This window comes from Panthera pardus, unplaced genomic scaffold (genome assembly GCF_024362965.1).
Source record: "Panthera pardus isolate Hobbes unplaced genomic scaffold, ASM2436296v1 HiC_scaffold_7, whole genome shotgun sequence".
Taxonomy (NCBI): domain Eukaryota; kingdom Metazoa; phylum Chordata; class Mammalia; order Carnivora; family Felidae; genus Panthera; species Panthera pardus.
Window position 1 is genome coordinate 66,415,644 of NW_026527002.1, and position 21,878 is coordinate 66,437,521.

The 21,878-nt window shown below is 44.0% G+C and overlaps 1 protein-coding gene across 2 annotated transcripts in view; it reads left to right on the forward strand.

Moving 5' to 3' along the window:
- Positions 1 to 21,878, forward strand: part of FER1L6 (fer-1 like family member 6) — a 164,489-nt gene that overhangs the window by 68,372 nt on the left and 74,239 nt on the right. For both annotated transcript variants that reach the window (XM_019459903.2, XM_053896193.1), the window contains exons 12-18: positions 170 to 278; positions 1,039 to 1,222; positions 6,163 to 6,283; positions 8,778 to 8,878; positions 12,747 to 12,837; positions 15,552 to 15,671; positions 17,376 to 17,528. In XM_019459903.2, the coding sequence (XP_019315448.2) occupies positions 170 to 278; positions 1,039 to 1,222; positions 6,163 to 6,283; positions 8,778 to 8,878; positions 12,747 to 12,837; positions 15,552 to 15,671; positions 17,376 to 17,528 (879 nt within the window). The remainder of the gene's footprint in view (positions 1 to 169; positions 279 to 1,038; positions 1,223 to 6,162; positions 6,284 to 8,777; positions 8,879 to 12,746; positions 12,838 to 15,551; positions 15,672 to 17,375; positions 17,529 to 21,878) is intronic.

A 21,878-nucleotide genomic window follows, 5' to 3' on the forward strand; every position in this document is an offset into this window, starting at 1 on the left:
TGCCTGTCTGATCAGTAGGGAAATGATGTGCCATTTCAGGCTAACATTGACATTCAGAAAATGCCTGAAATGCCTACAAATCACCCTGGACCAGTTAACATCACTAATTCAGCTTATTGGTAATAAAAAAATAGATCCAGGCCTGTATAATATGTTTTTCTTTCTATAGATTATACCAGAAAAATATGAGGAATTTTTACTCTTTGGAGCATTTTTTGAAGCTACCATGATTGACCGGAGGATTGGAGATAAACCCATTAGCTTTGAAGTTTCTATCGGTAAGTACAGATACATGCGGTGCTTGGCACATGGCATTGACTTTATACCTATTTCTTGAATAAATGAGCTAGTGTCTTACATGGAGATGATAGAATTCTGGTGGAAGTTTGCACCTCAGAAAGAAATGAGTAATTCTTCGTTTACTCTAGCGTCAATATGTAAGGGATGGATTTATTTTCATACTTTAATAAAAGGACTAAGAGTATAGTTTGGATTCAGACAGACTTGGATTACTAATCTTGGTTCCATTACGCCTAGGCTCACTTAATTTCTCTGAGTCTCAGTTTCTTCATCTATAAAATGGGAATAATAATTCCTCATAGAGCTATTGCAAGAGTACAGTGGGTTAATACATGCCAAGTCCTGTGCATATCGTAGTTGCTTTTATTGTAACTCCCAAAGATCTTCCTGGGTTGATGCACATCTGGGAAAACCTTTCCAAGAAAGAGCATTCTATTAGAGAATGGCTTGATTCATATTGGGAGCGTCTCCTTTACAGGAGCAGAAGGAAGTGGAGATGGAATCCAGGTAACTTGTGACTTGAGTAGTTTTTGCAAAAGAGAACATAAGATGGATGAAGGTGATGGCCCATCGTCATTGTCAATCTCATTTGTTTGGTCTGACTGTCATTCTTCCCACCTTCATACTGAGATCTTACTTCTCTGCCCTGCAAGGATATGACCGTGGATCCCCTAGGCCAAGTAGCCTGATTCTGCTTGTTGATACCTGGCCTCTCTCCCCTTGCTGCTGCCTCTATAGGTAATTTTGGGAACCTGCTTGATGGAGGGTCCCATCATGGGAGTAAGAAGAAGTCAGCAGAATCAGCTCAAGAAGACATCCTCCCATTGCTGCATGAAGGAGAAGGGGGTGCAGCCCATAATGGTGCCATCCCTGTGGTCTCCACCACTCACCCAGAGAAGCCACTTGTGACAGAAGGGAACAGGTAGGGGACACAGCAGTGCAGAGCATCCAGGGTTCTGACAGTGGGAGTCCGACCTGTTTCTGGGGCTGTTTGATTCAGTTCTTCCCTAAGATCAGAAACATCATTTTTATTTTATGGGAGCAAGGCACAGGCAAGGGCAACATGGTCAGTCTCACTGTACTGAATCTTTCGTGACATGTTGACAACTCTCCAAATGCCACATCCAGGTAATTCATCTAAGGGCAGGACAATGATGATGATGACTGTCCTATCTATAACTGTGAAGCATAACCAGGTAGGAAGGTCAGAATTTAACATTTCAATCCAAATCCTGTTAACAGTTACTATACTCATCTGAACTCTGTGCTATTATGTATATTTATTTTTGACAGAGAGAGAGAGAGAGAGAGACAGAGCATGAACAGGGGAGGGTCAGAGAGAGAGGGAGACACAGAATCTGAAACAGGCTCCAGGCTCTGAGCTGTCAGCACAGAGCCGGACGCGGGGCTTGAACTCACAGACCGCGAGATCATGACCTGAGCCGAAGTCAGACGCTCAACCGACTGAGTCATCCAGGCGCCCCCATGAGCTCTGTGTTATTATGTAAACTCAACTCAGTGGGATTATTGGATACATCATTTCTTATCTTGTTTCTGCCACAGTCAGACTGAAGAACTCAAAAAACAACTGTCAGCCACCAAAAAAAAAAAGACCATTTCAGAAAGCAGCTGGGGCATCTCCATGCACACTCACTGATCTTTAACCCACATAAACTTTCAGCATGCAAAGAGAAGTAAAATTCTAGAATTCTGTTGGAAGAAAGTGGTGTCAAGCACCAACCAAGTGATTTGTGAGAGGAAGGGGAAGTCACACACAGCGAGAGTCTTCTGTGTTCTGAGCCTTGGGCCATGAGGAAGAGCTTTAGGATCTCATCGGGTTCTCCTGAGAGAACATAGTACCCCCCCCCCCTTTGCCCGTGAGGAGATTGGAACATTGCTGGCGTTCATCACTCTCTCTGCTCTTCCCGACCTAGACACGGCTTTCCGAGCACTGTCAGGATCACAAGGACTCCACGTGCATTTCCCCAGATGGCCCTCTTCCCTGAGCATCAGACCCAGACACCCTCCACTTGGGGGTCCCAAAGTTGTTCACCAGGCTCATGGCCTTCCCAGACAACTTGGCTGCTCTTCCTATCTTTCCCATCTCATGGACTGGTCATCCCGCTCTCTGAGTCCTCTGAACCACCAATCAGAAAGTTACCAGCTGTCCTCTTCCCCTTCCTTCCCGCATCTAGTCAGCAATGAAGTCTGGTAAAGTTTGGCTCTCAAGTATTTCTCGTATCGATTGTCATCTCTTTAATTTTGGCCATTGGCATCTTTGACCCGGATTATCCTAAAAATCTCCAACCTGGCTTGGATCTTCAAGAAATTCACCAGACTCTCTGTCAGAGCCAGTTACTCCCTGAACTGACATCATTCATCGGCTGCCTGTGGCTTTCAGGGTTATTTTCAGAGGCCACAGCTTGTTGCCTCAATCCCCATCTACTTCTCTACCACCGTCTCCAGTCACGCCCCAAACTCCGCCTTTCCTCCGGCCACACTATGTCTCTGATGGTTCTCCAAATGTGTCCTGCTGTTTGCTGCTTCTGGGCCTGTGAGGATGGTCTTCCCTCTGCCAGGCAATAAGCCCTCTCCTCAGAACTGTTGGCTCCCGTTACCCTTCAAGGTGAAGCCCACCTTCCCTTCCCTGAATCCCAAGTCTGATTTGGATTTCTAGACTCCTTCCACCAAGCACCAATCACATTGCATTAAGATGTTTTTACTTGTCTGTCTCCCTATTAGACTGTGGACACTCTGAGGGCAGGGACCGTGTCTTATTTACCTGTGTATCTGCTCCTTTCTAAAGCCTGGAACACAGTAAATCTTCATAAATGTTTTGGAATGAGTTAAGGAATTACTATACCTGGGTTTGCTACAAGGTACTATGGAGGCAGAGAGAGGAGGCAGGTAACTTACTTTCCCTGGGGAGGAGGTGAGGAGTTGAAAAAGGGCACAGAAAAGGTGACATCCTAAAAGGTGAGAAGGGGTTTAAGCAGTGAAAAGAGAGTATTTGGGACAAAAGTAAAAATAATCTTAATTATTCATCCCCTCATTTTTAAGTGTGCCCTATATTTTCTAAATCCTGTCCCTCCCATGGACCACCTTCTTTGGGATGTTTTTTTGCTCTCTGGCAGGCATAGTTAGTTGTAAACCCTCCTTTCCATACAGCAACGAGGATCCCAAACTTGAGATGGCCTTTGATGGCTTCTCTGTCTATTCTCAGAACTGAGGAGATCAATGAGTGGGTCCTATAACTGGATCTGCAACTCAGGGAAACGTTTCTGAAATACTCAGAGGCACTCTGCATCCTTTCACTGGAACCAGGCAGTAAAAACCTCCCCACCTTGTTGAACTAGACCATTGGTGACTATGGGTGAGAATGTCAGGAGATCTAATGTGAGAATGGTTTGGGAGGAGATGAGAAGTCTCAAGGCACCCTTGGATGGACTTTATATTAGTGCTGGCCAGCGGGATCAAGGAGACCCAAATGAATCATGCTGATGTTTCCTGGGCTTTCCGTCTCTCAGAAATATTCCTCAGTCACTATATTGAGGCTCTGCCTACCTAGTGGCAAACCAGGGTGGCAGTAGCTAAATTGAAAGATCCTGTGTCTATACCACACCCATATGTGCGTGCACACACACATGCTTGCACATGCACACGGTCACGCAATTGATTTGTGTGTTGCCTTCATTAAAGTAAATTAAACTCCTTGTGTTTGGTCTGGGCTTTCCAGTTTTAGAAAGCACATGCATTCACCTACAATTTATGTATTAGGCTGGAGTTCAGGAATGAGACGAGAGCACAGGACATCCCATGGCAGTTCATCATCTCCTTCTCAGGGCTCTAAGGCTACCCTTGCCCAAAGTCACAAGCCTGGTCTGGTGTCAGAGCAGCCATTCAAACTGGCAGCCTTCTCTTTCCACTGGCAGCACGGTGCCCTCATGGTGCCCTTCCATCTGCTGTGCTCCATCTGTACTGTTTGCCAGAGACCACAGCATCGCAGTCCCAGACCCAGTAAGACTAGGAGGACTCTGGGAATCAAAGAGGAGAAGGCCCTGAACATCATTAGCACAAAATAATCTGAGCCACAGAAACCTTGGAACAAAGGACAAAATCTGGGTGAGAATGTATTTTGTAGGATTCTCGGTGTAGTAATTTTAAAGGAGATGAAAGCATTTTAATTTCTAACTTTTTAATTAATTTATTTTTTGTTCTCCTGCTGTAATAACAACCCCAGTCTCAGCCAAGAACTAATTTGGCTTCTCTTCTAAATGGACACCTGCTGGTTTATCTTCTACAGAAGAGACACCGGACACCTTTGCTACTTTTATGGTCTGCAGAGGAAATTTGGGTTGGAGAGCTAAAAAGAACAACCATCCATTCTTTCAGGCTGGAGTCCTCTTCAGCTTTTTGGGATGGAAACAGCTTTCTCTCCCTTGGTCTCTCCTCTGTCTGCCTCTATGGGTGTGTGACTCCAAACCCTGTCCATGTTTATCAGGCCACATGTCTCACCCTGCCCATTTTGAGAACTTTGCCTTGGCCTTCCTGTCACATTTCTCTTTTTGCGGTCCCAGATGTTTCTGGGAAAATTAGAGGGGCTTGGGGAAAACCTAGTCAAGAATATAGCTGCTGTGGGGCGCCTGGGTGCCTCGGTTGTTAAGGGTCCGACTTCGGCTCAGGTCATGATCTTGCAGACTGTGGGTTTGGGCTCTGCGTCAGGCTCTGTGCTGACAGCTCGGAGCCTGGAACCTGCTTCGGATTCTGTGTGTTCTCTCTCTTCCCCTCCCCCACTAATGCTCTCTCTGTCTCAAAAGTAAATAAACATTAAAAAAATTAAAAAAAAAAAAAAAGAATATAGCTGCCCTTAGGGAACATCAACTTTTTGCCACACTTCTCCCACCTTACCTGCCTTACCCCATCCCTTTCCTCCCTGGGAGCCAAAACCGACAAATTAGTTCCTTGTTTTGTGTCTTCGATCTCCCACTGTTAGCTGTCTTATTCTCATCAGCATTTAAGCATATCCAACTGCCACCCTTAAACACTTCCTTTGGCTCCACATCTCCCCATCTGGCTACTTTGCTATCCCTCTTATCCCTTCTTAGCCAAGTAGGTAACCTGCATTATCAGCACCATGGCCTGGAAATAGTACATATTTGATTCATGGATGGATGGATGGATGACGGGTGGATGGATGCATGAATGCATAGATGCATGCATGGATGGATGGGTGGATGCATGGGTAGATGAATGCATGAATACATGCATGCATGGATGGATGGACAGATGGATGCATGGATGGATGGATGGATGGCCATATGGTTGCTGCAGTTTAGATTCTTCATCCTAATTAATAATATATTATGCTCTTACAGTTTTATAGCAATTTCATTCACGTCTGTTATCTCAATTTATTTTCACACAGTGGATAGCTTACAGACATTAAAATGAAAATGTTGGTTTTTCTCTCTCCTCTCCTCTCCTCTCCTCCCCTCCCCTCCCCTCCCCCCCCTCTCCTCTCCTCCCCCCCCCCCCCCTCCCTTCCTCTCCTCTCCTCTAATCTGGAAAGAGAAGTTCCTCCTTGAAGAAGGCTTGCTTGATAAACCCTGCCCCCTGGTGCTCAGCTCTAGGCTTTGTCCTGCGTCTGATGGCGGTAGCTGTTAGTACCTTTCCATTGTAGCCATATATCTGTTCATTGTTTATTGTTCATGGGTCCCCAATTAGAACACAGTGAATAATTTGATTGTTTTGTCACCACCCTTCCCCACCCCACAAAGACCATACAAAACATGAACATGTGGCTGGAATTGCCTGAAAAATACCAATTGCCAACTAACTTCAAGACCTAACCTGTTTTCACAGGAATTACAACTATTTGCCTTTTGACGCCAAGAAGCCCTGTGTCTACTTTATCAGTTCTTGGGGAGACCAGACGTTTAGGCTGCATTGGTCCAACATGCTGGAGAAAATGGCGGACCTGCTGGTAGGTGACTCTCACAGGTGATGGATTTGAACATTGGGCAGCTGGAGGCAAAAGGGACCTTTTCATTCACACAGTAGAGGGTCTTGACCTTAATTCAAATGCAAATAAATTGTGGCTGCTGCACGAGGGCACATAGTTTCTACCTTCTGGACCTAAGGGAATGAGAATACGTTTTGACTTTAAATAAAACTGTCCGGATTAGAATCTCTGTTCTGCTTCTTAACATTAATGGACCTAAGGATAGACTGTTTTCCTAATCAGGATATTAGGGCAGGAGATAGACAACTTTCTCACAGAACTGATGGAGCCTGGCTTCAACTGATAGAAAATCCTACACCCTTCCCATGGCAGAGAATTGCCTATACGGTGAAGTCCTGCCACTTCTCCAGTCCTGCCTCTCACATACTTTCTCCCTTGTTCCCAGCGCACTGGACTTTTTGTTTCTCGAAGAAACCAAATTCCTTTATGCCTCATAGCCACCTCCATGATGTTCTGTCTGCCTGAGCTACTTTTCCCTCCACGCTTTGCCTATGTAACCCCTTAACCTCCACAGCACAGTTTCAACTACTTCCTCAGAGAGGCCTTCTGACTTCTCCCCCTTACTCTCTCCTGTAATACCCTGTGCTGTACCTTCAGGGCTCTCCGGATTTTACAATTGATTGGTGTGTTTATTTGGTCAATAACCATTTCCTACTGTTCTGTGGCATCTGGCATAGTACCCGGCACCTGAAAGGGGCCAATAGTTATTTGAGGGATTGAAGGGAAGTGTTTATAACAGGGCCAATATACAACGGCTGCCAGATTGTTCCACCCTGCCCTTCGTGGTTTCTTTGTGCCTGCTCTCATATTTCTCTTCTCACACCACACAGCTCATTGGGGCGCCCTCTACTTTCTGTCCTGCCATGCCTCACCAGGTGACCCTCTCATTCCATGAAAGCCTATGCTAAGGAAAGAACAAATTTCTCTCTCTGTTTTGCTTTATAATTCTGTCTCTAGTTGTGTGAAACAAAGCATTGCCTCTGGTCTTGGGGATTCCAGGCATCATGGAGATAAGAGTCTGAGGGCGATTTGGTGTCACATTATGTGGAGGCCACAGACTTGCTTTGTAAGGCTGGTTTTGCTTCTCCTTCAGGCAAAATATCTTAGACAGTGTATTTATAGAATTAATCCAAGCAATACAGCAGCGCTGGCCTGGAGGAGGGGTCCCTCTGGTTCTACAGGGTCTATCCCACTCCAGTAGGTAAACGCAGTTACCCGGCGCGGAGGGGCGTGGTTTGCTGTAGGCTGGTCCCGCCTCTACTGTGGGCCCAGCGGACCAATCCTCGAGGCCCCACCTTGGTGGTGGTGGGGAGAAAAATGGCGTCTCCCCAGTCTCTTCTCCACCACCCGGTGTTCCAAATCACTCCTTTGGAGCCATCCTCATTGTGTCACGGTCGCAGACGAGACTCCTGTGCCCCGGCGCTTGACAAACCAAAGCAGAATGCCTCCCTAGAGGCCATAGCTGCCTTTACCATTCATTTCCAATTCCTTTCTCAGTGCCACATCCCTGCCATGCTTGGTGTATCATGCCTAACATGACTGAATGTTTGTTTACTAAGCACTAGGCACCGTCTGAAGAAGTCCACACCTCTCTATGGTGGTGCTATAGGTGGGCGCTCTTATCAACTGACTTTGCACAAAAATGGGCATGCGGGGGTTAGTTCAGTCATAAGGATAGAGTCTGGATTTGAACAGAGGTTGCTTGACCCTACACCTATATTTTTAACCACTCCACAATTTGCCTGTTCTTATAGTGAAGGGGGAAGAGGGAAACATATGTCCCCAGACATCAGACTTTGATGTGTAATACAATTTTTATAGATTCTGGCAAAGCAGTGATAACATGCCTTTTGAGTGCCGTATCCCTCCATTGAGTGCCACTGAATGGAATACTAGAATTTAGGCCTAAAAAGAAAAGTATGATTATTAAATACGCAAGCATAAAGCCATTGTCATATGCAACCTGTCCTCTTCTCCTATACCACCTCACCCGCTGCCCCAAACTCCTATAATCAGAAGAATTGATGCCCTTTAAATCAGGATTATTCAGTATTACTATATTCCCATATAATCAATTGACTTGAACGTTGCTTTTGAAGTTTTTTATGCCATATCTAATTTGATCTCCTTTGTTAGGTATTTCCTGACATGAGTTTCCCCCCACGGTAGACGCCAAATAAAGGATTCCCTGTTAGGAAATGATCTGGAATAGGAATGATGGGTTTGAGCAAGGCAGGAGAAGACTTGTCTTTGGACTGATTCCAATGAAGAAAAGGAAGTTTCAAAGTTAGAATGCAGCAGCATTTCCCAGTTCAGACACAAGAAAATGAGGGAAACCTTCCTTCATTTCTAAAACACAAAATCAGCAAAATATGTCTGAGATACTTCAATCAGGGTCTCCACTACAGGGTCTCCTTCTGCCCCTCAGCCCTCTACCCGTATGGTTCGTTTCCAGGAAGAAAGTATAGAAGAAGTGAGAGAATTGATCAAGATTTCAGAGAAAGCATCAGAAGATAAAATGAAGATGGTGCTCAGTGACTTCATCAGTCAAAGCAGGTACCGGGAGAACAGCTGGCATGTGGGTTGCTGAGCTTATATGGAATCAGCTTTTAATTACCTTAGAAAATAGTTGATTTCACATGCATTCAGAGAGGCATTTTATAGTGTTCTATCCATCTTTATTTCGTTCAGTAATTTAGCCGGCACTTGTGGGCTCACGGTTGCTTCCTGACACTTAACTAAAGCATAAAACAAAGGAAAAAAAAAAAGAAGAGGGAGAAAAGAAAGACTCACTGCAGAGACTTTTTAATGAAGCAAGAAAAATGCTAGTAATGTTATGCCAAGCACGCGTCTACATCTGGTAGATACTCAGCAACTATTTGACAATTAGATTGGATAATAAATCAAATACTATTTAGTAGAATTTTTTCAGATAACATAGCAAACACCAATTAAGGACTCTGATTCCAGGTGGCAAACAATAATAATAAAAGATTTAAAAATAGAGCATATTAGTTACCTATTATGGAGTAACAACTCCCAAATTTAGTGACTAGACAGTATGTATGATCTCTGTTTCTGTGGGTCAGGAGTCCAGCTGTGGCTTAGCCACAGTTTAGAGCCTCTCAGAGACGCCAATCAAGGCATGGGCTGGGGCTGCAGTTACTGAAGGCCCGGTGGGCAGGCTTCACCGCCAAGCCCACTCACATGGTTTTTTGCGAATTCGGTTCTTCACGGGCTGGTGGATTGAGGACTTCAGTTCCCTGACTGCTTGTTGGCAGTCAGCCTCAGTTCCTCACCACGTGGGCTACTCCAGGCTCCTCACGACATGGCGGCTGACTTCATCAGAATGAACAAGCAAGAAGAGTCAGAGCATGCCAGCAAGATGGAAGTCATGGTCTTTTATAACCTAATCTTGGAAGTGACCCCCCATCACTCTTGACATACTCTACTATGAGCAAGTCACTAGGTCCAGTGCACGTTCAAAGGGAGGGAATTACACAACGGCAAGAAAAGCAGGAGAAGGTCACTGGGGGGGCCATTGTAGGGGCTTGTCTACTACAGAAGGAAACAACCTGGATTAACTCTTGAAATTAATTAGGTGAAGAGTTGGGCAAAAATGAGAATTTATCATAATAACGGGCGCCTGGGTGGCTCAGTCAGTTAGGCATCGCTTGATTTCGGCTCAGGTCATGATCTCAGTGTGGTGAGATTGAGCCCTGTGTTGGGCCCCACACTGGGCATGGAGCCTGCTTAAGATTCTCTCTCTCTCTCTCTCTCTCTCTCTCTCCCTCCCTCCCTCCCTTTCCCCCTCCTCCCTTGCTCATGCTGTCTCTAAATAAAAAAATGAAAGAAAGAAAAGAAAAGAAAAAAGATTAAGTCGTAATGGAAGCAATGAGAAGGGGTGGAGATTCATTTGATGGAAGGCAAAATCTAATAGATAGGGGGTAGCTAAATAGCTAAATTCTGGTGTTTTGCTTTATAAGTTCTGTCTTTGCTAATCTCTCAGTTACCCATCATTTTTGCTTTATAAAAGGAAAGCAAACAAAACCTGCAATTCTCTTTGAGCATCTTTAAAAAGCTTCATGATCTCATATTTCTAGAAACTGCGTGTGGGCAAATTATAGCTCAATAATTTTCTATATTAGGGGGCTACTTGGGGTGATGATCATTCCCCTTTCCCTACAAGTTTACAAGCAGCTGAAAACATATTTATGAGGGTCAGACAGAGATCAAAATGTTAGTTTTGTATTTGGTAAACTTGGATTTGAGAAAGCGGCTTGGACCTGAGGTCAAGGTGGGGTTCCTGTTTCCTCCCCGCTGCGACCCCTTCATGGTGAGGCAGCTGGACTCCTGGGGCTTCTCCCCAGGAAGGGACAGGTCACTTGCCACAAGAAGGTGAGGAGGCCGTCCACAGGTCGCAGCAGGCTGGGTATGAAAGATGAAGGATGAACACAAACAGGTGCCGTGGTCATTTACTCCAATTTGATTGAGGGAATCAATGATTTTTCCCCCTGTGAGAAAGGGAGAGAGAGATCAGAAGTCAGAAGTGTCCACCGTGTCTCATTAAGCTGGTCCGTTCGGGAGTGGAATGGAGTTTCTTGTGTGTCTCAGAAGGTAGACGTGTGGCAACAAGATGCCTTCTTCAAAATATAATTCTTCATATTCTTTTTAAACATTAAGGGAAAATGGGGTGCCTGGGTGGCTCAGTCAGTTAAGCATCCGACTTCGGCTCACGTCATGATGTGGTTCGTGGGCTCGGGCCCCCTGTCGGGTTCTGTGCTAACATCTCAGAGCCTGGAGCCTGCTTCGGATTCTGTGTCTGCCTCTCTCTCTGCCCCGCCCCTGCTTGCACTCTCTCTCTCTCTCTCTCTCTCTCTGTCTCAAAAATAAACATTAAAAATTGTTTTGTTTTAATTAAAAAATAAATAAATAAAAATTAAGAGAAAATGTCACTTGACTAGTATGTCCAAAGAGAATTGCTGGTGAGGTTTCCGACTCTGACGTAGGACCAGGGAGTGTGGTGTTTTCCCCTTTTGTTTCCTTTGTTGTTGATCTTTTTCTTCACAGTATTACATGCTCATCTTACCAAAAGAAAAAAAAAAAAAAAGGTAGGAATGTATGAAGAAAAAGTGTTCTCAATTCTCTCTCCAATCCCATTTTGCAGAGACAAGTTGATTTGTCCTCCTGGATTTTTTTTCCTGTGCATTTGCAGACCCACACATTCATGAAAACACTATATTTTTCCACAAATGTCACACACTTTGTTCAGCAGGTTGCTTTTTCACTCCACCAACTAGCACTGGAATCTTTCTACAGTTGTATGTGATGGTCCCCAGTAGTTAATTGTGTGATATGTGTCACTTACTTAACTGGTCTCTGATATATTAGTTGCTTCTAATTATTTTGCTACTATAAACGATGCTACAGTAAGCATTACTGTGTAAACATATTCTTGCAAAATTTTTCAGTTGTTTTTGAAGGACAGAATTCTAACCTAATTTTTGGATCAAATTATATAGACGTTTAATTTTTGGCAAGTGCTGTCAAATCGTCTCTTAAACAATTGGTGGAGGAGAGTGACTATTTCCCCACCTTAACTATTATCCAATAGGTGAAAATGGTATTGATTTTAATTTGCATTTAACTTTTCACTAATGAGGGCAGTATCTTATTTCCCTATGTTTTAAAGCCTCTTATATTTCTTCTTCAATTACATGCATAACCTCTACCACTTTCTTATTGACCACGTTTTTAACATCATCCCTCCAAGTGTTACTACTCGTCATTGGTAGGGTTTTTAACATGGGAGGACGTACTCCAGTATGGAGTCTAAAATATTTTTTACATACAACTTTTCAGGAAACTCTTGGTGTGTGTTAAATGTGTAAGATGATGGAAAACTGCATTATTTTACGTGTGGTGTTACGACCTTGGATAGCAATCACAATAGATATGTATATGAAACCAAGTAGGAAAACAAACCTCTATTCCCCAAAATTAATGTGGGGTCTGGGGATCATTTCCAATCCTCACTTTGTCTCTTAGAAAAGTTAGTGCACCATTGCTTAATTCTTTGGTTTTTTTTTTTTTAATGTTTATTTGATTTTGAGCTAGAAAGAGAGCGAGTAGGGGAGGGGCAGAGAGAGAGAGAGAGATCTGAAGCACTGACAGCAGAGAGCCAGGCCTGATGCGGGGCTCACACTCACCAACAGTGAGATCATGACCTGAGCCAAAGTCCCACACTTAACTGACTGAGCCACCCAGGTGCCCCCACCACTGCTTAATTCTAAATGAGAAATCTTGGTTCCGTGGCTCCATCAACTTTCCCATTGTATTGCAGGAAGTGTATGTGCAAATCTCTGGAAGTACATAAATGGATTTTCACTAAGTAGGTTTCCAAATTGTTATTCTTCTCTTATAGTGCCTTTATCTCTGAAGCAGAAAAGAAGCCCAAGATGTTGAACCAAACCACTTTAGATAAGAAACGACTTACGCTCTGTTGGCAGGAGCTGGTATGTGAAAATCTATTTATACTTTGAACAGAATTAAAACATGTGCTTTAAAAATAAACCTCATGGATGAGGCATAGGTCATAGACCAGATGAGGATAATGTTCTAAAGGTTCTACATCTGCGTGATGTAGAAGCATGAGTGAGAAGGGGATATATGGGTAAGTTGGAAAGGAATGAGCATTTACTGAATGTTTATAAAATGATCTAGAAGCCCACCAGTCCTATATCCTATTCTGATGGATTTCCTCTTTGACCGTTTTCTCGACATTTATATTTTGTCAAAGGCATAGACTTCTTTGCCTCACAAATGGAGAGACCAAACAATAACTGTTGTTCCCCTGCTCAGTTTTCTTCCATTAAAAATTGTGAAGAGGTGTAAGCTTTCTTGACATCAGGGCAGGAGCTGATACCTCTCTGTGCCCTGGAGAACCCGCACAGCTCTGCATGCCTCACAGATCCTCAGTCCCTGTCGAATGAGTGATGGTTGAGAAATGCCAGACCAGGTTAGACCCTGGCTTATCTCACCTCGAAAATTCAGCTCCAGCAGTGGCACCAAGGGACATTTTGTAGGAGGCCGTGATAATTCTGCAAAGAAAAATGACTCGATGTTTGACTGGTCAGGGGCATTTTGAAGATGCAAGTGGGGCTCAGCGAGATTAAAGGATTTTTTTTAAAGGTCACAGTTAATTAATCATCGTCTAGACACTAAGACCCAAGTGTCGAAACTGGTTCACCTTTCTTTCCAGGATAATAAACAAGGGTTTATGTACTCCTCCTCTGTACTCCAAGGGAGGCCAGATTTTCACTGTATAGATCTTCCTCCTGCCCCATTTCTTCTTTAGCCCCTCCGGCTGCCTTTCCCTGTCTCTGCAACATCCATCCACTGCATATTGCCCACAGAGCTCTGTATTGAGAAATACAGAGTTTTCTCGACATCCAACAGTCCTTGACCCACACGAGTCCACGCATTCAATATCTTGTAGTGGCCCAGCAGTCCCTCCTCATCTCTGGACCTGTATTTCCACCCTCCCAGTGGACACATCACTGCTTGTCTCACAGCGCCTCCAACTCAACCCATCCTATTAAACCCATCGGCTTCCAATCTGACTTTGTTCCACGTCCTCTGTTGGCACGACCAGCTGCACTTGTTGCTCCAACCAGAAGCCTAGACTCAACTTTAAATCTTTACTCCTAACCCTCCATAGTTGATCTGACCACAGGCCCTGTTGCTTCCTCCCCTTAAAGACTCTGGAACTTGTTCCACTTCTTCATCCTCAGGGTTGCTGCCTAAACTGAGTTCCTTAGCACCCACTAGGCCCAGACCGTGGCTTCCTCCAACCCAGACCACAACCAGAATGGTCTTCCCAAAGCACAAACCTGATTAGATCGCCATTGCTTCAAAAATCACTGGCATTTGTCAGTCCTACATACCTTCTATCTGTAATTGGTTCCTCTGTCTGGACTTTCCTTTCTCTTCTTATCACCTGATGAATTCCATTCCTTTTTAAAGACCCAGTGTAAATGTCATGGCATCTATAAAACCGAGCTCTGCCTTTCCCTGGTCCCCTGATGTTTTGCACATATATTGCTTTTAGCTCACCAAACTGTCAAGTCTCAGGGAAGGAAGCCTGTGTCTTCCCCTGTCCTAGGCCTTGGTTCCTAGGACAGTACCTGATACAAAGCAAGTATTTAGTCCTCCTGGCAAGCATGTACCTAAGGCTTCCTATGTGCCAGGCCCTGTGCTAGGTGCTGGGAACACAGCGCTGTAAGTACTTGGCACTCGCCCCTGAGGAATTGATTGATTGATTGACTTAGTCATTCTGCAAACACGTATTTAACACCTGCTATGTGTCAGGAACTCTGCCAGACACTGAGAATAAGTAAGAACAAGGTAAGAACAAACCAGAGGAGGTCCCTGCCCTAGTGAAGTTTATGTTTGAGGGGAGTAGACGGAAGATAGAAAGGTAAGCAACAAATAAACAAAATGATTACAGGTTATGGTTATGAAGGAAATTTTGTAAGGCCGTGGTGATCAGGAAAATGTGGGGGACGGGACGCAGTGGTGACATTGAGGCTGAGGCTTGGGAAGGAACGAGCCGTGCAGAGTCCAGGAGGAGCATCTGAACAAGAGGAAAGCCCACGCACACCGGTCTTGAGGTCGGACTGAGCTTGATGTGTTCTGGGCCTTCTTGAGGACCAGTGTGCCTGGGGCCCAGTGTATGAAGCGATACAAGATGAAGCAAAGAGTAGGCAAGGCCCACTCACGCAGGGTCTCAGAAATCACTATAAATGTTTGGGATTTCCTCTGTACAAAAACACGGCTGAATGGATGTTCCAAACTCTCAGACGGCTGTGAGGAGCAATGAGGATTAATTCAGCAGGTAGGGCTTTGCCTGGCACAGGGTAAGAACTCAATACGTTTTAGTTACTGGATTTGGGTCCTGGCTAACAGAGCCTTGGGACCTTGACAAACCTTTGACTTTTCCAGGCCCTGGCTTCTCATCTAGCAAACAAAGGTGAGATGATATTCACTGCCTCCGTATGTCTATGACATTTCTATTAAATGGGCAGTGTGCACACTGGCAGACCCTGAAACAGCCCCATGAATGGCTTGGTGTGGAACTTGACAAGCACCTTCAGGATTCTCCAGCGACAGGACAGTACTTATGTCCAGATATCTAGAAAAACCCACATGGACTCCTGTCTTGTTTCAGGAAACAATGGCCAAGGAAGCCAAGGCAATCATTCAGCAGCAGAAGAAAAAATTATCTCTTGATGAAATGATCCATGAAGCCGAAATCTTTGTGGAAAAAATCCGCTTCCTTGTTGATGAGGTAATCAACTCTAAAGGCAAACTTCCTTTGGGAGATTAGAACAGATATATTCCTAGTGAAGTTTGAATGTTTGATAAGGACAAAAGGCAGAGAGCAATGCTTTCTTCTGAGCCCTGCAGAGCTGAGCAGTCACTATTAGTTTAGGCATGAGAATGGAGATTTTTAAATTAAGCCAAACATGTACAGCTTTATTGATTTTTTAATGAAGCCTGAGTATTCAGCAGAAATAAAAAGCTTGTTGCTTAATGGAATCAAGAAAAGTCAAAATAAGTATGGGACCTTTGATTAGTTTTCAACTGTAAGTGGACTTAAACTCATATCCAGTAAAAGTCAGAACAGCTTCTCCTTTAAAGTCAGTTGTAAACAGTATCTTTTGTGACTTCTAGAATGTTCTAAAAAGGTCCACATATTTGCTTCTGTCAGATGCTGGGTTTTTTATGGGAAGGTTTCAAGGAGAGGTACAGAACATTACTGCTTCTGTCAATCTCAAAAGTTGTATATCTTGTTGCAAATCCATCATTCCCTGGGGACATAATAAACAGTGAGACAGGAAGTCATTTTAACAGATTCAGGAATTTTAATAAGCACCCAGAAGGTTCAAACCAAGCATCAGGACTTTAGGTCTGTGAAGGACCAACCCTCTGGCTAGGGAAACCTCCTCACTGATGTTTCTGTTTCCGTATAAGGAGAGAAGGGATGCCTCTTGGAGAACAAATTATGCCAGAGGATTATGGGGTTAGAGAGGCAGAGCACCCACTTCGAGCCCAGGAAAATAAAAGCGTACTTTGTGACAATGTACCTCCCTTTTGATTGGGTAGCTATGTTGGCTCAGAAATATGCATTTCAAACACAACATAATGGGCCTCTTGGCAGGGAATTCTGTAATTCCTATCTTGATTAGCTCGATTTTAAAGTAGAATTTAATGTGCAAGTTAGTCAAATTTCTCCTGAATAACAACCTAAAATAGAGCTAAAATACTTGGCAACCATATTTTAGGTCTAAAGTCCCTTGTAGAATTGTTTTTCCTTCCTTAAGAGCGAATAGAGGGGTGCCTAGGTAGCTCAGTCAGTTAAGCATCCGACTTTGGCTCAGATCATGATCTCACGGTCCGTGAGTTTGAGCCCCGCGCCAGGCTCTGTACTGACAGCTCAGAGCCTGGAGCCTGCTTCAGATTCTGTCTCCCTCTCTCTCTGTCCTTCCCCCACTCCCACTGTCTCTCTCTCTCTCTCTCAAAAGTAAATAAACATTAAAAAAAAAAGAGCAAATAGAAAGACATTCATGGATTTTTGTTTTTGCTTTTTTTAAAAATATTCTGGAAAGCTACCTGGCTCTTAGGAGAACCAATGTTTGAGGCTAAATCATTACATGATTACAAAAAAACAACAACAAAGGGGAAGATGTTTGTTCCATAGATGGAGAAAAGCAGGTCACCAAAGATGCCAAATCATGGGTCCAACTTGTGTCTCCTCAAAGCACAATAGCCAAGTTGGACATATGGGGTTTGTATGTACTTAGCAGTCATGACACAAGGCTTTCTCAAAGAAGCTACACTTAACGTGCTTGACTGCATAGATGTTTAAGTGCCTTGATGGTTTAAGTCACAGAATGTATTTTTCAGACAGGGACTGTTTCCGGGAGGAGAGTTCTGGAAGGGTACTTGTTAAGCACCAACCCATCAAATCCATTCCCCTCTGTTGCCACAGCCACAGCACACCATCCCCGATGTCTTCATCTGGATGCTCAGCAACAACAAGAAGGTGGCATATGCCCGCATCGCCTCCAAAGACGTGCTCTATTCCCCTGTCGGTGAGCAGATGGGCAAACACTGTGGGAAGATCAAAACTCATTTCCTCAAAGTAAGTCTGCACTATTTTTGACTCAACGATAGGAAATCTCTGCTTTTCCTGAGTCTCTCAGCATTCTTCATGTGTGTCCATGTCCCTGACTTTTCCCCCAAACTTTCAAAGGTCTGAGGACAGACAGCTGAAACACCTTGTCTCCTCTTGATTCAAATTGTGATTTAGTAGACCGTCTTGAGGCTGAGTATTCCCCAGTTTTCCAATTACCATGTCAACAGACATAAAGTTGTGTTTTTTTTTTTTAATGTAGCAGATGTACCTCAAGGTTGCTTTAATTTTTATTTCTTTGGTCACTAGGAAAACCAACCATTTTTCTATTAGTTTTCTCTCTACCTTTTCTCTTGTGTGATTTGTCCATGGCATCTCTTCACATGAGTTCATCTATGTTTAAAAAAAGAAAAATTTCAAGGAAAATGACAAGAGAAAAGGTTTGTATTTCACAGAACTGGCAGTTCAGGATTCCTGGTGGCTTCCAATTGTGAAATTTCATCTAGGTTCCCTGTACCCTTCATGAAGACCGGTCACCTGATGCCTCCCCTGAGGCCTCACAAGTGGACAATCATAGGTAGAATCTCTGGATGGATCCTACTGTTTCTTAGTCAAAATTGGAACCTTTCTTGGAGACCCTGGGTATTCTACCTATACTATAAATTTCTATCCCAGAAATAGACTTGAGAAAATATGGAGAAAGAGTGGTCCAGGGGCTTGACACACACCAGTGACTGACAAGAATGTATAATTTGACTGACTAACTCTTCCCAACTTAGAGTAGATTTTCCTGGAAATTGTAGTTCTGATTTCTTGCTACAACATAATTATCTTCCACTGCCTGAGGGGGAGGGTGAGAAGGCTTATTAACCATGCTGTACGAAGAACGGTGAAGAGATAACAGTGTTTAACTGAGAAGAGAAGATTTGATGTCTTGATAGAGATTTTTAGTGTTTGTAGGGCTACCACATGGATGATGAGTTGAGTGTGTGTGTGTGTGAGTGTGTTTCCAGAGGACATAACCAGGCCACATGATAGCTGTTACAGGGAAATGGTTTCCTATATGGAGGTCCATATTTGGTCTTAGTCCCTTTGATATAAATATGGCAATGGGCAGCTAGACTGGGTAGCCTCTAAGTGCCATCCAAATGTTAGAGTCTCCCTTAGATGTGATTATCAAATGTTGCAGACAGAAGAGGCAGCAGGGGATAATGGCTTAATCCTTAGGCTCTGAAATGAGGTGAATCTGGGTTGGAATTTGTACTAGTTTATCAGGGCGGCTGTAACGAAGTACCACTAAGCGGCTTAAACAACAGAAACGTATTATCTCACAATTCTGAGGGTTGGAAATCTTAGATAAAGGTATTGGCGGAACCATGCTCCCTCTGAAAACACTGTTCTAACTCCTGGCAGTTCTTGGCTCATAGGAGCATAACTCCAGTCTCTACACTGTGCTCTCCCTGTGGGTGTCTCTCTTCATGCGATGTCCTTTTTGTAAGAATCACACTCCAGTTTAGGTTCGTGTTAACTGTATCTTCCATGACCCCATTTCCAAATAAGGTCTTATTCTAAGCTACTGGGTGTGAGGACTTCAACGTCTGAAGTTTAGGGGAATACAGTTTTTAACCCACTACAGAATTCTGGGGCTAATATTTACGAGCTGCATGACCTTGGGCAAGTTACTTAACATCTCTGTGTCTCCTATTCCTCATCCGTCAAATGGAGGTGATGCTGAGGGTTAAGTGGATAATTGCCCATGAAGAACACAGAGTGTGTATCATCCAGAGTAATCGCTCAATCAGTGTTGGTGTTCAAACAGATGGGCATCCAACATCTAGAGGATGTTTCTGGAATTGTATGCCCCTTCATATCTGGTGAAGTATTTGTGGCTCGTCATGTATGTTATTTTCTGTCATGTGGGTAACATGATTTTTAAACCGATCCCTGTGAAACTGTAACCGGAAAAAAAAATGTTCACTCTAGTTATTTACTGCAAATGTCAGGGCTTCTCTTCAACTTTCTCCATCCAAGGGATTCTGGGGTCACGAGAAACATTTGTCCTAAAAAAAGCAAATTGTTTCAGAAAATGCTAGAAAATCAGTGTAAATTTACTTCCTCCCAAATATTTTGATGTATGCTGGATTTATTTAAAATTAGAACAAAGAACAACTGTCAAATAAAACCAGAGGATGGACATAACTGAGAGTTCAGAACCTTCACCCTGTGGCCCTGGCTGACGTCTTTGTCTGTTATTTTCTTTCTGCCGTTGGGATTACTTTGGGGGATAGCTTTTTAAATGTCGTTGAATTCACTTGCACTGACTTGATGAAACATCTTGATAAGATGATTCAGCAAAACTGTTTCCATTCCTGATTTGATTGTCACTGTTGCTATTCATTCCCTTTCTCCACCTCTCTTTATGCCCTTTTCTCTTCACCCAAATGGTAAATCTGAAGAAAGAAAGAACAGCATCAGGGAGGCAAAGTGTTTACCCTCCTGCCACTCACTCTGGTTTCTTAGCTGAGAATTAAAAGTGCAGGAAGACAGAGCATAGAACGCAAACATCCAAAATCTCTAGGCCAGAGTTTCCTCAGAGTTTATGCTGTGGAACAGCCCTCAGCTCTGTGAACTTCCATGTTCAAACCCATTTGGGGGGTTGCAGGTGCACCCTCTCGTGGGGTCTCATGGTGCCCATTAGCTGGTAGAAGGCTTCCAGAAGTTCTGCAGTCAGGAAGCATCTTTATCTTTTACAGCCCACGCTTGCCAACCTTATTCATCTAGAATAGTTATTTACAAATGTTGGGAAACTACTTTTACTAGGGGTCCAGTTCAGAGAATGTTAATCTAGAGGAAACTAAAATGCGTTATCTTAAGTCACAGAGCCAAATAAATAGTAAATAGTAATGGTAAATCATAGTTCCTGGTTCCATGATCTTTCTCTTTAAAAATTTTTTTAAAAAATGTTTATTCATTTTTGAGAGAGAGAGAGAGACAGAGACAGAGCACGAGCAGCGGAGGGGCAGAGAGAGAGAGAGAGAGGGAAACACAGAATCTGAAGCAGGCTTCAGGCTCTGAACTGTCAGCACGGAGCCTGACACGGGGCTCGAACCCACCACGAGATCATGACCTGAGCGAAAGTCAGAGGCTTAACTGAGCCACCCAGGCGCCCTATCTTTTTCTTTTTTTCTAACTTAAATATATTCATAATGCTATAGTGGACAGGGTGGAGTCACTGGAACAAAATTTGCTAAGCTCAGCTCAATCCACCATCCAAAAGAGCAGAGCTCTCCCACTTGGGTCTCATCCGCACCTTACCCGTAGTGGCCATCGGGTGGAAAAGCACATCCGTGTCCAAAAGCAAACTCCCTGTACGAGGAGCTGGATGTGCTCAGAGTCCAACAAGAGGGTGACGTTCCACTTTCCTTTTCTCTTTGCCTGGAATCATGGCTCCATGTGAGTCCTGCCCGCTGGACTCCAGAGAGCCCCTCCTTGGTCTTGCCTCCATCTTTATCCTGTCTCCTGAGTCTAGTCACTTCTCAGGAGTCCCGCTTTCAATCCACTTTCCCCTAGGATGCAGCACAAAGTGATGACTGGGTCCTGCCACACACAAACATCAACAAAGCAAGCAAAACCTCTCTTTCTGATACTGGTTGACCAACTTCAGCACAATTTGTGTGAGTTCCCATCTCTTGCTCCATTTTCTGACTTGCCAAGACTTCCCCTGTTTTTAAAAGCCAGCCGGCATTCACCAGGACCTCTGGAGGAGGTGGGTGGGGCTTGGGAGAGGCTAAGACTGTAGCATTCTGTCTCATGCAGTTGGTATACATTGGTGACCGTAGTTTTTCAATGCAAGTTTGCTTTCTTTAATTATTTTGTTTCCTCTCCCCGCCCCACCCCCCCACCACCTTACCATGCTATTCTCAAAAGGAAAGACACTGCAGTGGTTGGTCAGGCTTTAGGAGCACACAAGAGAGAAAAGCAACTGGAGAAGTGAGGGAGCCAGGGGAAGACACCCCAGGCTAAACATGCACATGCAGTTGAACAGGAGATACTCTTTCTGAAAGCACTTAGGAGCATGCTCAGTCATGTTGCGGGGGTTCCAGCTGGGATTCCCACGTGAGATATCCTGCAACGTCTTGCAAGCAATTTCAGTTTGTGTGTTTTTTAAACGACGGGTAAACTGCAAACTCTAGGAGTCCATTAGTGGTCCTTACGTAACATTTCCCAAGATGTTAGCTGAGTTATTGGTCCTAAACGCGAATTCACACACCCGTGTTGTTTTCACAGCAGCAGAATTGAATGATGCTTTTGCTGTTGTTTTACTTTAAGAGTAAAGCAAAGGATATCAGACCTGCTTGG